General features: G+C 42.6%; 1 protein-coding gene across 1 annotated transcript in view; it reads left to right on the top strand.

Annotated features, from left to right (window-relative positions):
* The window catches only part of slc23a2 (solute carrier family 23 member 2), a 68,748-nt gene extending 51,973 nt beyond the window's left edge, over positions 1 to 16,775 (top strand). Inside the window, exons 7-13 of the mRNA XM_084330735.1 lie at positions 4,322 to 4,442; positions 6,179 to 6,335; positions 6,499 to 6,646; positions 8,166 to 8,271; positions 8,455 to 8,722; positions 13,542 to 13,637; positions 14,153 to 16,775. Coding sequence (XP_084186861.1) covers positions 4,322 to 4,442; positions 6,179 to 6,335; positions 6,499 to 6,646; positions 8,166 to 8,271; positions 8,455 to 8,722; positions 13,542 to 13,637; positions 14,153 to 14,433 — 1,177 coding nt within the window. The 3' untranslated portion in view covers positions 14,434 to 16,775. The remainder of the gene's footprint in view (positions 1 to 4,321; positions 4,443 to 6,178; positions 6,336 to 6,498; positions 6,647 to 8,165; positions 8,272 to 8,454; positions 8,723 to 13,541; positions 13,638 to 14,152) is intronic.
* The last annotated feature ends 6,079 nt before the right edge of the window (positions 16,776 to 22,854 follow it).

Raw genomic sequence — 22,854 nt, 5'->3', positions numbered from 1 at the left:
ATGATATATGTACAATTAAAAGGGAATAGGAATGATGTGTAAACAGAGCTGTCATATTGCAAAGTGGAATACAATCAAAAAACAATTCCACAAAAAGGTCGGTCAACAGTCACTGATAGTTCTCCTTTATCTTTATTTTTATTTTTTATTATTAAATGTCTCTACCTTAGTGAGAACGCTGGCACTGGGAAGAGGAAGCTAGTTTTTCAAAGTCTGGGTTGTAGGAGCAGGTTGCAAGCCTCAGGCAGTCCACAAGATGGTCATCTGTCAATGTGGTTCTGTACTTGGACTTGATGATCTTCATGTGAGAGAAAGCAGACTCACACAGGTAGGTTGATCCAAAAAATGCTGTTAATTTCATGGCACATCTCCTGAGGTTGGGGTACTTCTCAGGTAGCAGTAGCTCCCAGAACTCTGCCTTCATCCCTTGTGTTGCCCTGGCTTTAATCTCAATGTCAGTTTGAAGTGTGAGGATCTCGTTCTCCACAGCAAGGCTGTCCAGATTAAACAGTGTGGCCACTTTGGACGTGATGTCATCCACATCTACAGTTCCAAATGGAAAACACATGTAGCTTGCAACAGGTTCAAGTATTGAAAAGTCTGTGAAGCGCTTATCAAACTCTGACAAGATGCTTTGAACTTGCTCCTCATAATGTGTGCAATCAAACTGTGCTGTGTCCTCACCCTGACGTTGAAGTTCTGCTTGCATGTGAGGAAAGTTGCGTTTAATTGGTTTGTCATGACAAAACCAATAAAAAATCGCGAATTAACCGGTGGCTACAACAACACACAGTAACTACATGCATCATTGTTTACAATGAACGGTGGGGCTGTTGTTGTAGCCACCGGTTAATTCGCGATTTTTTATTGGTTTGTCATGACAAACCAATTACATAATCCAACATATGTGTAAAGAAACAACATATTCCAGTTAACGGTATATTTTTTTAATGATTCGTTACGGCGTAATCAATACTTCCATTTGTATAAATTGCGTTAAGCGGCTGAGGAGCTTGTCGCGGCTCATCCGCATGCGCGCGCTTGGCCAATCAGAGCAACGCAGAAGGGCATGTTGGCTGCCGAAAGTATTCACGCGTACCTGCCAGGTGATGGGCCCCGACCCCCACTCATGCCACTCCATGAAGACAAAGGCATCAATTTGCATCCCTATGGGTGAAGCTCGCTGTCCGGAATGTAGACTGTATCGATTGGCTCAGGCTGCCTCAACACACAGGACAGCTCGAACGTTTTTTGTCCTCTCCTCCAAATCAAATCAAATTAAATGATTTTCCAAAATAATCTCGCGGTCTACTTGAAATTAGCGTGCGATCTACCGGTCGATCGAGGTCGACTGGTTGGTTGTGCTAGAGGAACACACCGGAACTGCAAGCAGGAAGAACTTTATTATGCAGAAACTTCTCAACAAGTATGGTGTAACTTATTTTAACTCGCAAAATGCCCAAGTTTCATGCTTATTCATTTATTTATGAGATATTGAAACTGAGAAAACAAAGTACACCCTATTAAACATACATTTATTGGAAGGCCATTTCTTTTTTTTAAACTTTGACCAGTCAGCTGGTTCTTTTTAGCGTTTATCGCTTTTTCATCGCATTCATACTTGGTCAAGTTCGACCGACAGAAGCAGGCTGAAAGGGTTCAGATGGGGGGGAAGACACTCTGGGAAAGGCACGGCTGCCGTCCGGGATTCGAACGCGCTCAGCCCCAGATCCGTGACGAGCACGGTTGTCCACGGCGCTGAAATAGCACTCGCGGTACGTGGTGAGCTACTGGAGCTCCCCCCGGAAGGCCATTTCACATTCAAATGTACATTCTTGAAGGGTGATTAGGCCTAGTTGCCATAGAATATTATATATATTTTTTTATATACCTATTTATATATTTGATATACGTATGTATATACCTGCATAGAACCCATTTATCTATGTATAGCATGTACAATAATGCTGTATATAAATGGTAAAGGGTGCCTTTTATGTAGCACTTTTATCCAAAGTGCTTTACAACTTATGCCTCATGTTCACCCATTCACTCACACATTCTCACACCGATGGTGGAGGCAACTATGCAAGATGCCGACCTGCTCATCGGTAGCAATTAGGGGTTAAGTGTCTTGCTCAAGGACACTTCAACACAGTGACCGGGAATCGAACCAGGAACCTTCCGATTACCAGACGACCGCTCTACCTCCTGAGCCACTGTTGCCCCTGTGTATATACCGTATATATATATTTATCTGTCTGTATATACCTGCATATAATCCTTTTTCCAACCTGTAGATAGTATATACATAATTTGTGATAAGCTGTGACTGTACAGTAATTTGATCAGTGAAGTTGAGCAGAGCCATGCAATCGTCAAACCACATTCCTTGTTCATAGCCTTGTTTCCTCCTATAGCTGAGCCTGATTTAGAGATTTCCCTGGCAAGGATGACTGTGCAGTTTTCCCGAGAAGTAAGGAAGAGACCAATGGATGTTCTAAAAACAATGTTGTTTCAGCAACATGCCTTCATCAAGGTTACATGACAAAAAGAACAATAGAGCTTACATACCCAGGTCAGGTGGCCACTTTACATGATATAAGCTCCATTGTTCTTCTTGTCACGTAAGGCATGGCGTTGGTTTGAACTCAGGCATGCGTTGTTCATGGGACGGGGTTGCACTCCGTGCAAGCCCAGATAAGTACTCGCTATTTGCATATCAATAGCGCGGTCGTCAGGTGTGTTAAATACGTTCTCAGATACATTCACACCTAACTTATTGTGAATGATATGTGTTACATTCCATTCGTAGAGGCAATTAGGCACTGTCTGTAGTCTGCTGCTCAAGCAAGGGGACATTTATGGGCATTCGCGGGAGCGCGCGCACGCGCCGGGAGCGCGCGTGCATGTGGCACCATTAGGTGCGTGCAATCCCAGTTGATTTCAATAACGCACCACTGTTTGAACTGTATCAATAAAGAACATAATTTTTTAGAACATCCATCTGCCTCCATGAGTCGCAGAATTTTTCTCCCTTTAAAGTCGTTTCCAGTTCATGCACCTCGGATGAAAGACGAAGTTGCAACAGATTTTTTAAATCTTGTGCACAGTTTTCCCCAAGAGGGCACAGCTGCGAAATACCCAGTCCAAATGTCTCCTTGTGTTCTCTCCATTTTGATACGTGTGGATGTGGAATATCTGTACTTATTCCCTAACTTACCTACTCTTAGTAGGGCTGTACCGAATGTAATTTTTTTTTTATCTGCTTTTTCTCCCCCTTTTTTCTGTATTTTTCTCCCATCCCAATTTAGTCATTATGCCAATTCCCTTCCCTCCCTTCCTGGTCATTGCACGCATTTGCCCCCCACTTGCCGGTCTAGGAAGGGTTGACATCACATAGGGCTGGGCGATATGGCAAAAAATCATATCGCGATAACGATATGCTAATGTTATCATATTTCTCGATATCGATAATTATCGAAATTGTTATAAGTAATAACATTTTTTTTTTTTTTTTTTTTTTTTTAAACAGATGTATGTTTATTTTGCAGCAATTCTTTGTCGTTGCCGCCATCTTTAGTGTTACATCCCCTCACACTCCAGTTCTCAGGCTGCAGCTGGTTTGAAAGCGAAAGTAAACCGGCTTCTCTGCTGGCTGTGGCTCCAGGGGAGTTGAACAGTTCTGGCTCTGCTAGTTTATTTTCAATCTTTTGGCGCTTTTTTGGTGGACAAACCACCGCACATGTGCACCGTGACTCGTGACTGGAGTCTAGCTCTGCTAGCACACATAGCCTACTGTGTACAGACGGTTTCAAACTGTATTTTAAATTAGAAAGCAAACAAAATAAATGGACAAGAGAAAAATAAATCTCAATTTTGTCAGTATTGTCATTTGGACAAGCAAAGCCATTACTTTAAGTTGCAGGCAAGAAAGACAAGTCTGTCCACTGTCTCTGGTTAAGTGGTGACTGGGGGGGGAACATTTTCAAACCTTTTCTTAGGACGACATTGAATCATCCTCCCCTTTTTAGAATACTAGTAGTAGGCACTGTCCACACATGAATCATGACCATTAGGTGTACCAAAGAAAATTACTTTGGATGCGCTAGTAAGGTCCCTCTATGCCCCCCCCCCTCCCCGATATGTTTCCAGTGATGTTATTGGTGTAACATTTTGCGGCGTCATTTGAATTAAATGGTGAATGAGGATAGCAAATCAAATCACTGTTTTATTACATTAGACCCTCTTCACATGAATATATATGAATATACTACTCTGTACATCCATTCACTGTCTGTGTGTCTCTCTCTCTCTCCAGGACCATCTTCTTGGTGCTGCTGTTCTCCCAGTATGCCAGGAATGTTCAGCTCCCTCTGCCGGTGTACAAGGCCAAGAAAGGCTGGACCACCTACAGGCTTCAGCTCTTCAAAATGTTCCCTGTGAGTAAAACATGCTCAACTTAACACATTGTCTGCCATGCAGTTTGCCCATCTTATACCACGGGAACGTTATATTTTTCCATTCATACATTGTCGTGTTAATACCGTCGTGAATATAAGTGTGTGTGTAGAGCAGTGTAGAGCAGTAATTCCTAGAACGCGAGTTATAGGCCCTGACGCATATTATACATAATCAATTGGCGTTTCGTTCCTATACACGCTATATTAAAAAATTCAAATACATATGATCGCTATACATTATGCTCCATCATGCGTGAAGGAAAGGGGGGGGGGGGGGGGGTCGTTTAAGATTCCTTGATTGTCAGTAACGGCTTTCTTTAGTACGACATCATACGTTGATCGGATGGATTGCAATGAAATAAATGCACAATCGAGCTGGAATTAACGTTAGATTTCTCTTACCTATGGCCGATGAGTCTGGAGAAATTCCAATTATTTGATTTCGATCTGCTAGATCCATTTTCCGTTTGTACGACGCAATAAACGCCGAAAGCATATTGATTCTTGCGTCTCGAAAGCGATCCAATGCACTCGAGGTGTTTGTCTGGATCCACGTAACAAGATAGCTCTGCCGGAGCTTTTTCCCCGATGCAGAGAGCGCCACATCCGGTTTAGAGTGGAGTGCAACTCTCCCGGAATCCACCAGGCGGCGGTATTGATGCGTTACAATATCAGACAGAGTCCAGCTGGCTCCCGGAGCCTTCCTGGATGAATTATGAATGCCAATAGCTAATAAAGGAAATAACGATCATAAAAACGAGTAAACTTTTCGTTTCGTTAAGTAATCGTTATTAGATTGGCGGGCAATAACGAGTAAACTCGTTTTTGGCGCAGGATGTGTTAACGGTCACCACACACTGTGAATAACAGTTTGTTTCTGTCACAACGTGTTACACCCCCCCACCCCCCCGCTCAGTGTGTATCCCACTTTCTCTCTTAATGAAGTCGTGACCCCCCTGTTATCCTGCCTCCTCCCGCATCACTAAGCTCCTAATAATGCTGACCCCTACTGTGCTCTCATCACCCATTCTCACCACAGGAGGTCTGGAGACTCCATCTGCTTTTATACTGTGTGTGCATCGTATAAATCTCCTGTGTTTCACTGCCACCTGCTGGTGATATTTAGAATAACAGCCAGTAGTTAATATCCAGTAGTTATATCAGAAGTCTTGTGTAAAAACCTTAAAACCACACTATATATTAGACGGTCTGTAGTTATATCACTTTGAGGCCACGCTTCCATTTAGATTAAGTCCCTAATCACCCGCATCGCTCAGTCTCCATAAAGGGCATTCATTTGATTTATTGGGTTGTTCTTCACTGTCGGACAGCCTGTTGGGGGCAGACTTGAGTCAGCAGGAGACGGCATGTCATAGGCCTTCTCCATAGGAACTGGAGTCAAAGGTAACCTCGTTCCCAGAGTCAAAGGGGAATGATGTTGCTTTTTTTCTGTGTTAAAGGGAAAAAGAATGTGGGTGCTCTATGTCATCATTACCATCTTTCCCAGTTCATTGTCTATGGAGCAGCTCCAGACTTGATACTTGATGACATCACAAATTTGAGTTTAAGTTTTTGGATTTGAGAGAGAGTTGCTCATGTTCACTAACATTTTTGGACCGTCTTAGACTGTGTGTGTGTGTGTGTGTGTGTGTGTGTGTGTGTGTGTGTGTGTCAGTGCTCCTGTTGTGTAACCACGTGTGTCCTGTCCCTCCCAGATCATCATGGCCATCCTGGTGTCGTGGCTGCTGTGTTTTATCTTCACCGTAACGGACGTTTTTCCACCGGAGAAGGACAAGTATGGCTACTACGCCCGCACGGACGCACGGCAGGGCATCTTGGCAGCCGCGCCATGGTTCAAGATCCCTTATCCCTGTAAGTGTGTCTGTGTGTGTGTGTGTGTGTGTGTGTGTGTGTAAATATTTATTCTTTCAACATTGATTGTTCTTTGGGGGGGGCGGGGGGGGATTCATTCTCGGCACTTCTAAGCTGTGTTTTTATTTGTATTTTTATTTTTATTCTTAATTTTTTTTTACAGTTCAGTGGGGTGTTCCCACGGTAACGGCTGCCGGGGTGATAGGCATGTTCAGTGCGGTGGTGGCCAGCATCATTGAATCCATCGGAGATTACTACGCCTGCGCCAGACTCGCCTGTGCCCCTCCTCCCCCCATCCATGCGATCAACAGGTAGATCCACACGTCACTACTTCCCCTCCTCTGTTGCAGACAGACCAGGCTGCAGAAACAAATTAGTGGGGGGGCGCTGCCCACGGTGCTGAACTAAACGGCAGAGAGGCAATTGAAAAATCTAATTTCTGAAGACTGAACGGATATATATAACAGACCTGCTGGGGCAGCGGACTGAGAGCAGGGGACACAAACAGGCTGGATAAGATGGTCAGGAAGGCCAGTAGCGTGGTTGGGGAGGAGCTGGACTCTAGCGAGGGTGGCGGAGAGGAGAAACCTTGCTAAGCTCCAGGCCATCAGGGAAAACCCCTCCCACCCACTATACACAGACTTGGCTGACAGGAGGAGCATGTTATAGGCTCACACTACCTAAATGCACCACTGAACGGCACAGGAAGTCCTTCATTCCGACAGCCATCAGACTATACAATGCATCACTGTGCCTCACTGCATCACTGAGCACAGAGTGACAGTTACCATCTTCCTGGACTCTTACTTTTTAAACAGCACTGTGCAATATTACACCTACTGTAGACTTCAGTATATTTTTACTGTATTTATTTACCGTATCTTTTATTCTATTTTTATTCTATTTCATTTTATTCTATTCTTAGGCCATTTGTTTTGTTATTCTTATTCGTGACTTGTTCTGTCTAAATGTTTAATGTTGAGTGATTTGCAGTGTCAAATTTCCCTCAGGATAATACATTTCTATTCTATATCTTTGAAAAGTCTCCATTTATTCAACACTTCTGAATTCACTGACAAACTGAAATGAACTGACAAAAATAAGGTGCATAAAAAAGCAAACAAAATTCCTCCACAGGCTACTCACCATCATTAGTAGAGCGGCAAGCGGCGTTTGGGGACAGAGTGAAATCTTCTTAAAACACTGCCCCTCCACTCATTCCTGAACTTTTTTGTTAAGTCCTTCTCAAATGCCAACTGAATTAAATTGGCCTTGCATCGATGAAGCATATAGGCGATGTTCTGTAAAGACGTTCTTGAGGCTAGAAAACGAATTCTCAGAGTGCCGTGCTAGCTTCAGTAGTGTTGTTGTTGACATCAGTGCCCACTAGGGCTGTCCCCGACTAAGGATTTGGATAGTCGACTTTGATTGACAAAAAAAATAATTACCAGGGTGGGCACAGCTGACTCAGTGGGCGGGCCCGGCCCCCTAATGCCCGCCCATGGCGCCGGGTCTGGTTGCAGACGCAGTGCAGTGCATCCTTTTATAGATTAGGCTTTCTGATTTTTAGACTTGGGAAAGAATTCACACTCGTAAATACTGATAAATAAATAAAAAAGTTTTAAAAGGTGTATATTAATTCTTAAACTGAGTACAGAATTAATATACGCTTTTTAAAATGTACACAGTAATCATGTCTTGTGGAAATACGATCAGAACGCCTTCATTATCTTTGAAGTTTTTTGGTTATCATTTTCTCACCCCCCCCACCACTGTACATTTCTTTCTCTCTTTCTCTTTCTTTCTCTCTCTCATTTTCTATTCCTCTAGGGGTATATTTGTGGAGGGTATATCTTGTGTGCTGGATGGCCTGTTTGGGACAGGAAATGGCTCCACCTCTTCCAGTCCTAATATAGGTGTGCTGGGCCTCACTAAGGTAATAGCCAAGTCCTGCACAGTACATAGTATATTTTCACAAGTTATATTTATATATATATTCTAACTAAAGCACTTTTTCAGTCGTTACTTTGCAAGCGGTCAACTGACCTCACTGTCCATTCGCTCCCCTGCAATCCGATTGGTTTCCTAACTTCTTGCTGGTTTCTGGTTGGACCTCCAGGTGGGCAGCAGACGTGTGATCCAGTACGGCGCTGCCATGATGTTGCTGCTGGGGCTTGTGGGTAAATTCAGCGCGCTGTTTGCCTCCCTGCCGGACCCTGTGCTGGGGGCGCTGTTCTGCACCCTGTTCGGTATGATCACGGCGGTGGGCCTGTCCAACCTGCAGTTTGTGGACCTCAACTCCTCCAGGAACCTCTTTATTCTGGGGTTCTCCATCTTCTTCGGTCTGGTGCTGCCCAGCTACCTCAAAGAGAACCCACTGGTTACTGGTGAGTGGGGAGGAGGCATGTGCACACACACACACACACACGACAGTGGCTCGGGAAGTAGAGCAGTCGTCTGGTAATCCGGAGGTTCCTGGTTCGATTCCCGGGCAGTGTGTCGAAGTGTCCTTGAGCAAGACACTTAACCCATTATAGATTTGTAAGATTCACATATTTCACAGGTTCAACACACACACACTTTAAATGCTTTATTTTAATCCACATATTAACAGTTTGAGTGCCAGCCATTAAATGCCAGGACCCACTTCAATGATAGCGTTGTGAACGCATAATCTCTGTCTTAAATTATGGCTATGTGTCTAATCTGCCTGTCGTTTATCAATGACTTGTTTGCAGTCAACATTGTCGAAACGGATTGTTTTTTAATCGGTTCATTTTCGTTTTATAGCATTTTGAAAAGCCCTTGTTTTTCAGGAAAATATATAGATTCCGTGATAAAAGGCATTTACTGGAATATTCTAGCATACACAAAAACTGTCATTTTTCGGCCTATTTATGAATCGTTTTCTTTTTTTCAAAACTTTGTTTATTGAAGTTTTTTCGTTGCAATATGAGATGAGCACAAGGTCAAATTGTACACATATATGCCAGACGTATTGCACATATCTACATATAAGTAGTCAAAATATAGGTCTGTTGAATGTAGACAATATACATATTGCACAAAGCTACATATAATTAGTCAAAATATAGGTCTGTTGGATAAACAATATACCTATTGCACAAAGCTATGTATAAATAGACAAAATATGGGTCTGTTGAATATATAGACTAAAGCGAGTACACCACAAAATAAATATAGATATTGTTTCGGACATACAGTCAATTAAACAGATATGTACACTCATACACTCAGACTGTACAGCAGGAATAGAGGAATGGAACACTTTTGTTTTTTTTAAGTGAGAAGGTAGACATCAGGTTGCATTTGCACATGTAGATAGGTAAATCGACTGGACTGTGCTAGGCTAGGAGTGAGCATTATTTATGGGGGGGTCGATTGAACCTTGTTCTCCGACATAAGTAAAGAAACTACCCCATGTTTTATGAAAATGAATAGTTTTCAAATAAACGCTAGATTATCGATAGTATATGTGTACTTATGCACGCTATAGAGGCGGGCTGAAAAATCGATTCTCTCATTTCCTCATCAGCGATCACAGCCACACACACACACGCATAGGGCAAAACGCTGATATCTCTGTGAAAACAGCTCTGATTATCCTAAGACTGGTAAAATAAATTCCTTACCTGAGATCAGATGTTATCCAAAAAGATTATTCCAATTCCTGATCCCCATTCCAAATATCGATCACGCTTATTGATAGTGTTGGGTCCTGTAAATGCATAATCCACGCGTTTTCCGGGCCGGCGAGCACAATCGATCCTTCAGTTGGCTTGAGGGAAAAGTAAAATGAGAAAACTGGCCACCCCCCCTGCATCAGTGTAAAGTAATGGGGTGCAGTACCACAGGGAGAGACGATAGGGGGCGGTATCTTCCCAATTGAGCTCAGAGAGACTCTGCAGCACTAACCCGAGGCTCGATTGATGAAATATGAATTCAAATTGCCAATAAAAAAAAACGTCAAACGCTATATAGCGTCGGGGGCACTCAAAGGTCGGCATGAACTAACGACAAAACGCGTCCGTGGCACTCAATGTGTTAAAGGGGACATATTTTAGTCATTTTCAACAAGTTAATATGTCTTTGAGGTCCCCTAAGCATGTCTTTTTAGTTTTTTTGCTGAAAAGAAAACACTCAGATTCTGCGTTCTAGCAGCCTCTATAGTCCTGTTTCAGTGCTGTTCTTGTTCTAGCAGCCTCTATACTCCTGTTTCAGTGCTGTTCTCGTTCTAGCAGCCTCTATACTCCTGTTTCAGTGCTGTTCTCGTTCTAGCAGCCTCTATACTCCTGTTTCAGTGCTGTTCTTGTTCTAGCAGCCTCTATACTCCTGTTTCAGTGCTGTTCTCGTTCTAGCAGCCTCTATACTCCTCTGTTTCAGTGCTGTTCTCGTTCTAGCAGCCTCTATACTCCTCTGTTTCAGTGCTGTTCTCGTTCTAGGAGCCTCTATACTCCTGTTTCAGTGCTGTTCTCGTTCTAGCAGCCTCTATACTCCTGTTTCAGTGCTGTTCTTGTTCTAGCAGCCTCTATACTCCTCTGTTTCAGTCCTGTTCTCGTTCTAGCAGCCTCTATACTCCTCTGTTTCAGTGCTGTTCTCGTTCTAGCAGCCTCTATACTCCTCTGTTTCAGTGCTGTTCTGTTCTAGCAGCCTCTATACTCCTGTTTCAGTGCTGTTCTCGTTCTAGCAGCCTCTATACTCCTCTGTTTCAGTGCTGTTCTTGTTCTAGCAGCCTCTATACTCCTCTGTTTCAGTGCTGTTCTCGTTCTAGCAGCTTCTATACTCCTGTTTCAGTGCTGTTCTCGTTCTAGCAGCCTCTATACTCCTGTTTCAGTGCTGTTCTCGTTCTAGCAGCCTCTATACTCCTCTGTTTCAGTGCTGTTCTCGTTCTAGCAGCCTCTATAGTCCTGTTTCAGTGCTGTTCTCGTTCTAGCAGCCTCTATACTCCTGTTTCAGTGCTGTTCTCGTTCTAGCAGCCTCTATACTCCTCTGTTTCAGTGCTGTTCTCGACGGGCTGTTTAGTGTTCAGTGGTGCACAAGCCTATACTGTCAACAGACATTCAGATCTAGGCATTGCAGATCAAATATGACTCAAGATCCAGCATAGCAATCTTACCGTTAAAAATGTTGTCAAACTTATTTTAGGTAAACATTTTGGTATAAAAGAGGAGATTTACGAGTGCCATCTTGACTTGTACACACGCATTTTATCAAGATATCTTCAGACACACATACAAGGTCTTACTCTGGATTGTGGCTGCAATACTGAATTACTTGTTTCAAGAGGGAGGGTTCTTGTCACAGCTGAACTTCAGAAAAAGCACAATGCACAAATTTAACATTTTCTCGTGTTGGGACAACCCCTGATTCTGTAAGAACAATGCGAAACACAGGAAGATTATTAAAATATATTTTTTTATATAAATATTGAGGTTCAACACGCACTCACAAATGCAGACTCATTTTATCAGTCACTCACACACAGTGGCAGGCCATATATTTTACACCTAGGCCTTCAGTGTGATCAATTAAGCAATTTAATTGACTTTGAATAACCTCATCATGCCACTAGGGCTATTAGGCTATTGTTATTCGACGTAACCACCTCATATTCACAGTGAGAAAATTATCAAGTGGAATGAAGTGATTTAACACAAGGCTCAACACTTGAGTTACAATACATTAATTGCAGAGACATTATTATTATTAACCTTTATTTACCCAGGGTAGGTTCTCTGAGCACGGATGTTCTTTTTCAGGAACGCCCTGCTTGACATGATGGTGACTGAAACAATTATGCACCACTGTTACGCAGTATGACAGGATGCTGCATCACAAATAGACATCTAGCCCAAATCAATGTCATTCCCGAGAAACAAGAACAAACTCACAACAAGCAGTTACATTTACTCATATGACCACCAAGCAGGCAGAAATCCTGTAAAACAACACAATCAGGATTCAACAGGCTTCCCCACAGATTCCAGCCAAGCTGCTGGGCTTAAACGCACACATGCCGCCAAGTACAGCCAGGTCAATGAATCTGACCATGCTATAGGACAAAATCTGGTGTCTGAGAACCATAACAGATGAGACTGAACGCATTCGGTGACATCGCACCTTGACAAATGAAAACCTATGATTCGGTGACAGACGCACCTGACCAGACACAAATTAAAACATATTCGGTGATGGCACACCTTACCACGATTAAAACATATTTGATGACAGCACACAAGACATAGATTCAAACATAATCACCAGCAGCATATTGACAACATTATTAATAAATGCAAAGGAAATCCACTTTACCCTCTTCAATCCAACTCACTCACTTCAACTCAGGTTCAAAAACTTCTCATCACTTGAATAAATCAAAGCATTTATTTACTCAAAAAGTCATATGCTTCAAACTTTTTTATTTCCTTCACATAGAAATTAAATTAAAAACAACAAAGTGCTCAAATAGTGGTTGCTACTATTTTGAAGTGAGAAACAAACCCGTCATAATATGCTTTGTCATTGTCAAATCTGTCGTTGCAAATAACAGCCATTTCTTGCAATACAATTTGCAATGTTCCTCCGATGCTGTGAGCCAGGTGTACCTTTCGTAGTTGTTCGATTGAAAGTTCCTTTCCATGGCTGGGACAGCGCTGCTAGCTGTCCTCGTTATCTCCAGCTTTTCTTGAAAGGTCCTTCTCCTAAAAGACTGCCAGTAAATCCTCCACCAAATCCATTGCTGCTCCCCCTTCTGTCATCGTGCATTCAAAAAAACAACAGGACTAAATACAAATCGAAATAAAAATCTCTCGTAAATCGAAATCTGCTACTTTACAGACTTTTAAGTTGCTAGTTTTGCTTCAGTAGCTGGTTCTCTGATAGCACAAGCCGAGCCCGTCCCAAACCGCGCATAAAAGGAGTTCAGCTCGTTCGCTCGGGAGGCGTCCGCTGCCGGCACTCATATAAAATTGTAAAAAAAAAAAAATGTATAGAAAATGTGGACCTGACGGCCCTCCTCTGCTCACACACACATACACAAACGCATTGGACTCCTGTATTTATGTCCATACAATTACAAACAGACAAGGGACATAAACATTGTAAATGCAGTCATATACAGATCCAGTATCTCCTAGATATCAGATAGCATCACTGCTAACCTCCTACCCCCTCTGTCTCTCTCAGGCGTCGTTGGCGTTGACCAGGTGTTGAACGTGCTCCTGACCACCGCCATGTTTGTTGGCGGCTCTGTCGCCTTCGTATTGGACAACACTATCCCTGGTAGGTCTTTCAGTTCAACCTGTTAAATGAGTTGAAACTGTCATTCATGTTAAATGATTATTACACAGTACACACTTCTGACAATGTAAAGGATATTTCTGGTTATGTTTAACCTAGACGCTATTCTTCTGGCATCATGCCAATCAATTATGACCAAAGTCTCGTCAGTTGGACCAAAAATGTGCTTGAACTCTTCAGTAAAGTTAAACTATTATACTGTCTACTCATAAAGTTTCATTATTATACAGTCTACTCTTCAGTAAAGTTAAATTATTATACAGTCTACTCTTCAGTAAAGTTAAATTATTAAACAATCTACTCTTCAGTCAAATTAAACAAACATTACAGTCCAAAGATTTCAGTTAAGTGATTTTGTATTCCTGAGAACAAAAAGAATATTTGATTTGCTGACTTATGACTTTGAACATTCTGCTTGAAGATGTGTTATATCTAATCCCCCTCTCTCTCTTCTCCTCTCCTTCCTCCCTCTCTCCTCTCCTCCTCCCCTCCATCAGGTACCCTGGAGGAGCGGGGCATCAAGAAGCTAAAGCGCGGGTGTGGACCCAGCGCAGCGCAGCTGGAGGGGATGAAATCCTATGACCTGCCGTTCGGAATGGACTTCATCCGGAGGCACACGATCTTCGAGTTCATACCCATCAGCCCCACCTTCAAGGGCTACCAGTGGGGGAGGCTACAGACGGCCTGCCGGAGGAGGACGGGCCGGGCTGAGCTGGCAAAGGGGGGAGGAAAGGCAGGGGAGGGAGTCACGGAAACGGGGGAGATCGGGGTAGTATAGCACCGGCAACGGGCAGAATCTGGGGAGGGAGGGATGGAAAGTACAGCAGAATGGACCAGAAAGTGGAGAAGGACTTGAAGAGTGCAGGTTCTGGGGATGGCGTGGTGGGAGCAGTGTGACGTGCCGACCCTCGTCATGCGTCTTGTCAGGATTAGCTTCCCTCCTTAGCCCCCCCCCCCCCCCTCTCTCTCAAAGTCTTCTCATGCTCTTATGATGGCAGGTCATAGCATGCTCTAAAAGATGTCATCACTGGCTGAGAGGTCCGGCGGTGTGTGTGTGTGTGTGTGTGTGTGTGTGTGTGTGTGTGTGTGTGTGTGTGCGTGCAGGTTTTCATGATGGGGTTGTTCAGTCACTGGTACATTCATTCCCTACCAGAGAAATGCAGAGGATCTCACTCACAGCGAAGGGGTTCAACTCAGAGTTCACACTTTCGACAGTTCATAGACTGGGTTATAATGAAACCTGGTTTTCTTTCTTTCTAGCAGACCTGTACTGCTCAAAAGGATTTTTTTGGGGAAGTATCGTCTACTGTTAAAAGGGAATTGAACAAATGCAAATTTGGGATTTGTGCAAAATGACATGATATGAATCATTTGCCTTTAGGCGTACTGTGTAACCACATCGGAAATATGCATGCGCGTGCACACGAGCAAACACACGCGCACACACACACACACACACACACACACACACCACCAACACTAGCTAATGTGATGTAATGCATGTGAACTGGCATGGTCATGAAGATGGACGCAAGTGGCTTGTCAGGGGACCTTAGCGATTGTGATGTTTGTTTTGCACAATCTGTGGCCTGAGTTATGCAGAGAATGTTGCTCCACTGCTCCCCCTGTGTTTGGCCTTTACACCTGTCAAAGTACAGGACCGATCAAGGCCTGTAGGTATCGAGCCTCTTAAAGTAGGACTGCTGACCTGAGAACAGATTGGCTCAGATCAAGGCCTGTAGGTATCGAGCCTCTTAAAGTAGGACTGCTGGCCTGAGGGCAGATTGGCTAATTTTGAATCAAATACACCGGAATTAATTGAATTGAAAGTGAAAACCCTGCAGCTTTACGGACCTCAAGAAGTCAGTATTATCTTATGCATCATTTAATAACGCCACCAAAACCCTCTTCCTCCTAAAGTCTGTGTAAAGCAATAATAAATGTGTGTTCTGATTTTGTCATACCACCGACAATTTTATTGTTAACCGCCCCAGCCAAATTTGTAATATTAAATAAAACTTGCCGGGTATATAAAATTGGGTTTAAAAATCGTGAAATAAAGATAAGCAGTATTCTCTGCTCAGACATGCTGGGGGGGTTCACTGAAGGCACTGAAACCACACCCCTCTCTTTGCTCTCTCTCTCTCTCTCTCACTCTCTATCTCACTCTGCCTCCACCCTCTCTTTCTGTCTCGCTCTCTCACTCACTCTATCTCACTCTGCCTCCACCCTCTCTCTTTCTCTCCCTGCCTCTTCTCTCTCCATGTCTTTCTCTCTCCGTCTCAATTTACATTAAGCAACTAACCTCTCAGTGAAACAACTCTAAATACGGCTGCAGTGTGTCACCGAGCCATGATTTGATCTTCTAACATGTATAATGTCTTTCCAAACAAATCTCTGAACTTCCTTTACACAGACTTTAACATGGTTAATTTGGACGGGTTCGTGGGAATTTGAGAATCTACTTAGCAAGGAGCTACAATAAATGTGCAATCACTGCAAGGTTTTGTAGATTTTAGAGACCTTTATCTTTCGCTGACCATATCCTTCATTTTGTTATTGTATGTCTGATTCATGTAGACTATATAGTTATTTTGTATTGTTTGTAGGCACATGCGTAGTGATAATGGGGTTTAGAATTAACCTGCCTAATGCCCAAGTTATCATGACAATGGCTCAACGCAGTTACACCAGTGCACGCTTTGCAAAAGAAGACACGCAATTCACCGACTAACACAAGTGACCAGAGAAATAGAGAGGCTTTGAGAGATCCAAGACTTAAAAGACGGTGAAAGGTGGGGAGACCCGCGAGATGTCTGGCATTCTGATAGGTCTGGACATATATTGTGTCCACGCCCTCTGCTCTGGCCTGCCCCGGTGAGGAGGAGCAGGATGAAGGGGTCACTTCTGCTCTGGCCTGCCCCGGTGAGGAGGAGCAGGATGAAGGGGTCACTTCTGCTCAGTACAACAAGGGAACATGATGGATTTAGCAGACGCTGCTGCACCACAAACCACAAACCTCTGCCGGTATCCAAACTTGCATACTACTTCCAATGAAGTGCTCACTTGGCCTTGCACAGTAAATGGTATGTGACAATGGGTACAGGGATACAGTACAAGTCTTCAGGTTAAATAGGTAGACATATTGGGTTGGGTCGGGAAGGGTTATTTTAAAAGTTTCTACGGTGAGGGTGAGGGGTTTATTTTTATCTCAATAGCTTACAGATTCTCTTTTCTTGCACCTCCTACTTCTCACTCTGGATTATTATAATGATGATTTTTGCCGATGTCATTGTTCATATTGTTGGCAATGTTCACTTATTTAGCTGTGATGACTTTACCCCAATCCCCCTTCCTATCCTCTGCCATCCCATAACACATCCCCCACCGTCTCGCATCCAGAATTTCTACCCCTCGAATCTAAAATAGACCTGTTTGGATTTTACTGTTGATAATTGTTTCTGTCCATGCATCATTGCCATTTACGGCAACACATTTGCCCGGTGAAAACTCCCCCTAGTTGATGTGCACAGACTGAACTGTGTATAGTGCCTGGTTTAAGCATCAATGGTCTGTTTCTGTTTGACAACGGCATGACCTAATGAAGACCTATAGGCCTGAGAAACAGTCTTGGACCATACTGTCTTGTGTCTGTTGATCTCTGTAGCAAAGCAGTGGTTGTTGATCAAGTAGGAGAGGAAGGCTTGGAGTAGTGGTATTATTTTCTTGGCCAGTGTAGAAGAACTAGCCATTACTACAGTTACAAAACAACTGCTAAAAGAGAATCAGAAAATATGCAGTACAACAAAGATCTTTGCCAAAATGCGAAAGACTTTTCTTCTATTCCTTTTTTTTTTGTCTCAGGCTTTCTTTCTTTTCTTTTTGGTTTTATTGTTGCTGTACCAAATTTATTTCTTTTTCTTCATAGTTTCCAAAAGTCACTGGTCCAGAAACTACAGAAATTTGGTTGAAATCTATCCCCCAATTAACTAGCTCTCATCTCTTTGTCTATTTATTTATTTATAAGAAAGCCAATGTTTAATGAAGACTATGTGAAGCACATTTGTGCCCCTCTTGCACGATGTCAATAGGATATTTATCAGACGTTTTAAGAGTTTACTTGTTCTGCCCAGTGAAGAATGTTGTGATGATTCTACACTGTAAACAGTGCTAGCAGAGCCACAGACTCATGGCTGGGGCAGCTGATTTGTCGGCCCGCTCTCTCAGGCTCGCCTCTGGTCACAGCTTTTTACAAGCTGTACGGGGAACATCAACGTTCATGCAAGGTGCTCCGATGTCATTCCATACATGTTTCCATCTTTTAACTGGACTGGTTGTGGTGATATTTCAGAGTCATGGCCTTTTCTTTATTTTTATTTTTTTTCTTATTACTGTACTGTATGTTGTGTGGTGGATATTAAGGTAGAGAATCATGGTTACGATAATGGTCATCACCAAATACAAATAGACACACTAAAATCTACATAGATGGTTGTGCTAGAGAGTGGTCATTGGGATTTATGGTCAAGTATATGAACAATGGTTGAAAGTCTAGGTTGATGGGAAGACTATCTATTAGGGATGCACCGAATGGGAAATTCTTGGCCGAAACCGATACCGAAAACAGTTGGCCGAAAACCGAATGCCGAAAGGCCGAAAATGATTCATAGAATAGAATTTTTTTTACCAATGTTGTGGAACATTATGATTATGGAAAAATATATGATTATGGCAAAACTTAACTTAAATAATAAATAATCACTATTATGGGTCCATAAAACATTTATTCAGCACTTCTGAATGCATACAGTACATTAATTCCATCTTTTCTCTGGCTGCCGCGGCGGACATCTGTGCTCTACTGAGCGCACCTTTCTAGTCCCCAGATGAATGTTCTCTCTTGACTCGGCACAGTAGACGCGCGACGTGTATGCTCGAGAATGATAATAATAATGCTCTTCAGATTATATTATCAACGACAGACAGCGTCAATGTGAGAAACACAATCCCCCCCCCCTCTCGCTCGGTGATTAACCGCGACGGGCATATAGTAAATAAGGATATAAAGCAGACTCATTTATTGGACGTGTTGCGCACAGAGTTTACATAGAAACAGTGCGACTCCCGACAGTGCGACATCATCACAACAACACGTGTTAGGTTACAGGTTGTTTCTGTGATATATTCTCGGTGAAATAACTCTTTCGGCCAAAAGCCGAAAGGCAATTTTTTGCCATTTTCGGCCAAAATCTTTCGGTGGCGGAAATTTCGGTGCATCCCTACTATCTATTGGACCTCTTTGTGGTTTGATGCTATTGGGCCTCAGACCTCTAGTGTGGCCAGGCATGGAGAAGAACTCTAGAAGACCTGTGCTGAGACTAGGATTCTAAGAACACTATGTTCTAACTTAGGCTTACCCAACCTTGTGGTCGGGACCCCAAATGCGGTACACCCAGAACAATTCTCAAATCAAACTAAACCGACAGATAGTATAATATCTGGGCAGTCATTTTGAAATTGAAAAACCTCTTGCCCGACAGTTTTTTAACTAAACGAATCAACTCTGAAAGCAATGCGGCCTTTCTACTGTGGCTACGGCTGCCATTGACCAGTAAATGGGCTTCTTTACCACTAAGGAATTAGATATTTTTGCACACTGTCTCATGTGAATTTCCAGAATGGGGTCACCTGCCAAAAAAAAGTTGGCGGTTGGGTTGGAACTAAGTAATCAGAGTTGCTGATGGGATGGATCTAGGAGCAGTGCTACGCGGTACCTGAGTCGTTGGTGTAGTTATATAGGGTTATGGGACACACTGTACCTGCTAAGGTAGTGTTCTCTGGCTTCACAGTCCAAGCTGCACCCCCCCCTCTTGCTCTGGGATGGCCTGGAACAGGGGGTCCATAGAAGTAAGATACCGGTCAGCTTCTTCTCTTTCTGGGTGGGACATTTTGGGGGCGGGGTGAAGGGGGTGATGTCTTTTGGGTGAATTATTTTGTACATGTTGTATAAAAAAATCACACATGCATACTCTATCATCAACTTTTCTATGACATCATCCAATGTTAATGCAACAAGCTGGTATTTCTCCTGCCGTATCCTTCCTCTGCACCCCCCTCAACCCCCTCCCTCCACCTGCCTACTCCTGCAGTACAGATAATGGTGTCCTATCCTGTTCAATGCACCCGTTTTTTTCTTTTGAAAATCCTGATGTTGAGGTAGTTGAGTGCAGGAGAATACACTGGTTGGCCACCTTTTTGAGAGCCTGTCACTCTCTGGCAGGCGATAACTGAAGTTGTCCCTGGAAAACATTGTCTATTGCTCTGTTGTGTCGTTCCCTCCTAGTGGTTATTATGATTCGGAGGATCCATATCGGTGCCTAAAGGCAGCTTTTCATCCGACTTTGACTTTCCCCACCCGCTCAGTTACCATGGGGATGAGAGGTGGGAGAGAGTCCAGGTTGCGTGTAGCCTTTTTACAACGCATCCGCGTTTCCGGCGCTCTGATTGGCCAGGTCATGTGACATGTGCACCCAATAGCGTGTTTGCCCATTTCCGCGTCGAAACAGCCTGCAAACTACCTGGCGTTCTATCGCCATGCTCTAAGACAAACTCTAACCTTAACCAACTTCGAAAGAGTGCCTAAGCTTAACCGGCGAAAGAACTTGCCGTCACGCTCTAAGACAAACTCTAACCTTAACCAACTTCGAAGAGTGCCTAAGCTTAACCAGTGTAGAAACTTGCCGTCCCACGATTGGCGCTCATGTCACATGACCTGGCCAATCCAAGCGCAAAACGGGAACCCGGAAACGCAGATGCGTTGTAAAAAGGCTTCAAGCGTCCAGGTTCTCAACCAAACTGTTCTCGACACCAGACAGATTTGGGCTGTGTATATTACATGGTCATTATTACAGAATTGGACCCCCTAACAATGCTGTGGCGTTAATAAAGAAAATATCTTGCCTTTGGCAAATGCTTTAAGCTTGAGTCATGTTAAGCTTTGACTTAATGGGACTATCCATACGAGTTGGATCTTAAATAAGGTGGCCATGAGGTGTGTAAACACAAAGAAATCTATCCCTTTCAGTTATTTTGAAAGGGAGACTACCTTTTATCTGTCAAGTGTTTTTATCTTTCTCAATGTTTTTTCTTTTTGTTTTTTTTTATACATAATTTTTATGTTTTTACAGACAAATGTTTGTAAGAAATAAGTCATGCATTTTAATCTTAAATCATGCTGCGAAGCGCACCGTTTTTGTTACATTTTTATTTAAAATAAATAAAATAAAAAGATGTTTTGTTTCTATTTCAAATCTGTAGTTTGGTGGAATACTTTTGGTTGTTAGGACTTTTTTCATATTGTATTTTTCTAACATTGCTTTCTGTTCACATTAACACAGTATTGATACAAATAAAAATTTAAAAGGCTGCAAATTTTAACGAGATGTGAAAAAATATATAAATGTATATTGAATTGAGTACAGTGTGCTAAAAACTTCTGGACCAGGCATTGTGTATACTAATAGTAGCATCAAAATGTTATATTCTTTGTTCATACAACTATTTAATAAGATGTTACAAATTCAATACAGTCTTTTGTCTTTATTGGTCTGAATGCTGATCTCTTTATATTGGTCGTGGATCTGAATGCTGATCTCTTTCTATTGGTCATGGATCTGAATGCTGATCTCTTTATATTGGTCGTGGATCTGAACCAAGTTGTTTTTGGTGAAAAAGAAAACCGTAGCTGGTCTGTATTTGAATGGTTATATGTAGACAAATGTTTTGTAGGGTCGTCGTTTAGTTTACCATTGCAGGGTCATCGTTTAGTTTACCATTGCAGAGTTCTGCCATTAGTTTGATTGATTGAAAACTTTATTAACAGATTGCAGAATGGGTACAATACAGTACAGCTCAATACTAACAACTGCTAACAGGATGCAGACCAGAAAAATACTTTTGTCTTGTTTACATAGGATCCTCCATTTAGTTTACTAAATATGCTTACTACATCTAATTCTTAGATATATTATTATAATAATTCTAATAATTAATAAATCAAAACAAAATCATGAGGCACTGAACCAAATGAAAGCGAGAAGATGGTTATTTGAGTATACATTTGTAAACATAGTTGGGCTCTGCCTTTCTACATTTCAGGTAGTTGTGACCAAGCTATTCACTAAGGATATACCCTAGTGCTTGATTCAGTTATGAAATATAATCTCTCTCTCCCCCAGTCCCCCTCTCTCCAGTTCTGTGGCATTCCGTTTACCTGGAAAAGAGATTAGGCGTAATATTGTGTGTCTGGCAGGCAGCATCGGCAGCACACTGCCTTTCACGATGAATCGACACCTATGGAGCCGTGGCGTGCTGCTGGGAGAGCAGATGTTACTGGGTTGATTACTGACACTCACTGCTAGACTGCTAGAGGGAGCATAGCAACCTAAAACATCTCAATTTCCATTTATTATCTAGCCTTTAGTCTGTTATTGCTTTACCATTAAAGAAAAACAATAATACACACGTGGCGTAATAAAACATTTAAATTGAACTATTTTAACTTTTAAGACATGTGAAAGGAAAGTAATGATATTGCCAACGTACTCATACATTGATATATTGGTACAAAACACAGTCTACCTAGCTTCGTATTGGACGGTTTGCCTACTACTACTAGTACTAGTACCCGCAGAGTGCTAGTCTGCTAGACTAGAGGAGGCAGCAGCGCACGTGTCCCATTGTCGTCGGGATTCCCCTTCTATTCAACTCATCTCCATATCGGGGATCGCAAACAAAGGGGCGTCAGGTCGTGCGCTGATTGGTTACCGGGTCCGGTGCCCAGAGGTCCGCAACAACAGATGGGGCACAACACGGTAGTGATGGGGATTCCGGCTCTTTTTAGAGAGCCGGTTCTTTTGGCTCGAATCACTAAACAGCCGGAAACACCGGCTCTTTCAGCTCCCAAGCGGCTCCTCATATTTTTTTTGTTGCTTTTTAAATAAAAGTATTAGGCAAAAAAACGTAGAATTATGTGTAACATTTATTAATAATGTAAAAAAATAAATAAAAATTACATGATATCAAATATTTATTATTTATATATTATTTACATACTCAACGTGGAGCAGAGTAATACAAAAAAAACGACTGATTGGGTTCCCGTTGTTGTTCACTTCCAAGAGCCGTTTCGTTCGCGCAC

The sequence above is a fragment of the Notolepis coatsorum genome (assembly GCF_963971535.1).
Source record: "Notolepis coatsorum genome assembly, chromosome: 1".
Taxonomy (NCBI): domain Eukaryota; kingdom Metazoa; phylum Chordata; class Actinopteri; order Aulopiformes; family Paralepididae; genus Notolepis; species Notolepis coatsorum.
The sequence above is the reverse complement of the archived record's forward strand: the minus strand, read 5'-3'. Positions and strand labels throughout refer to the sequence as shown.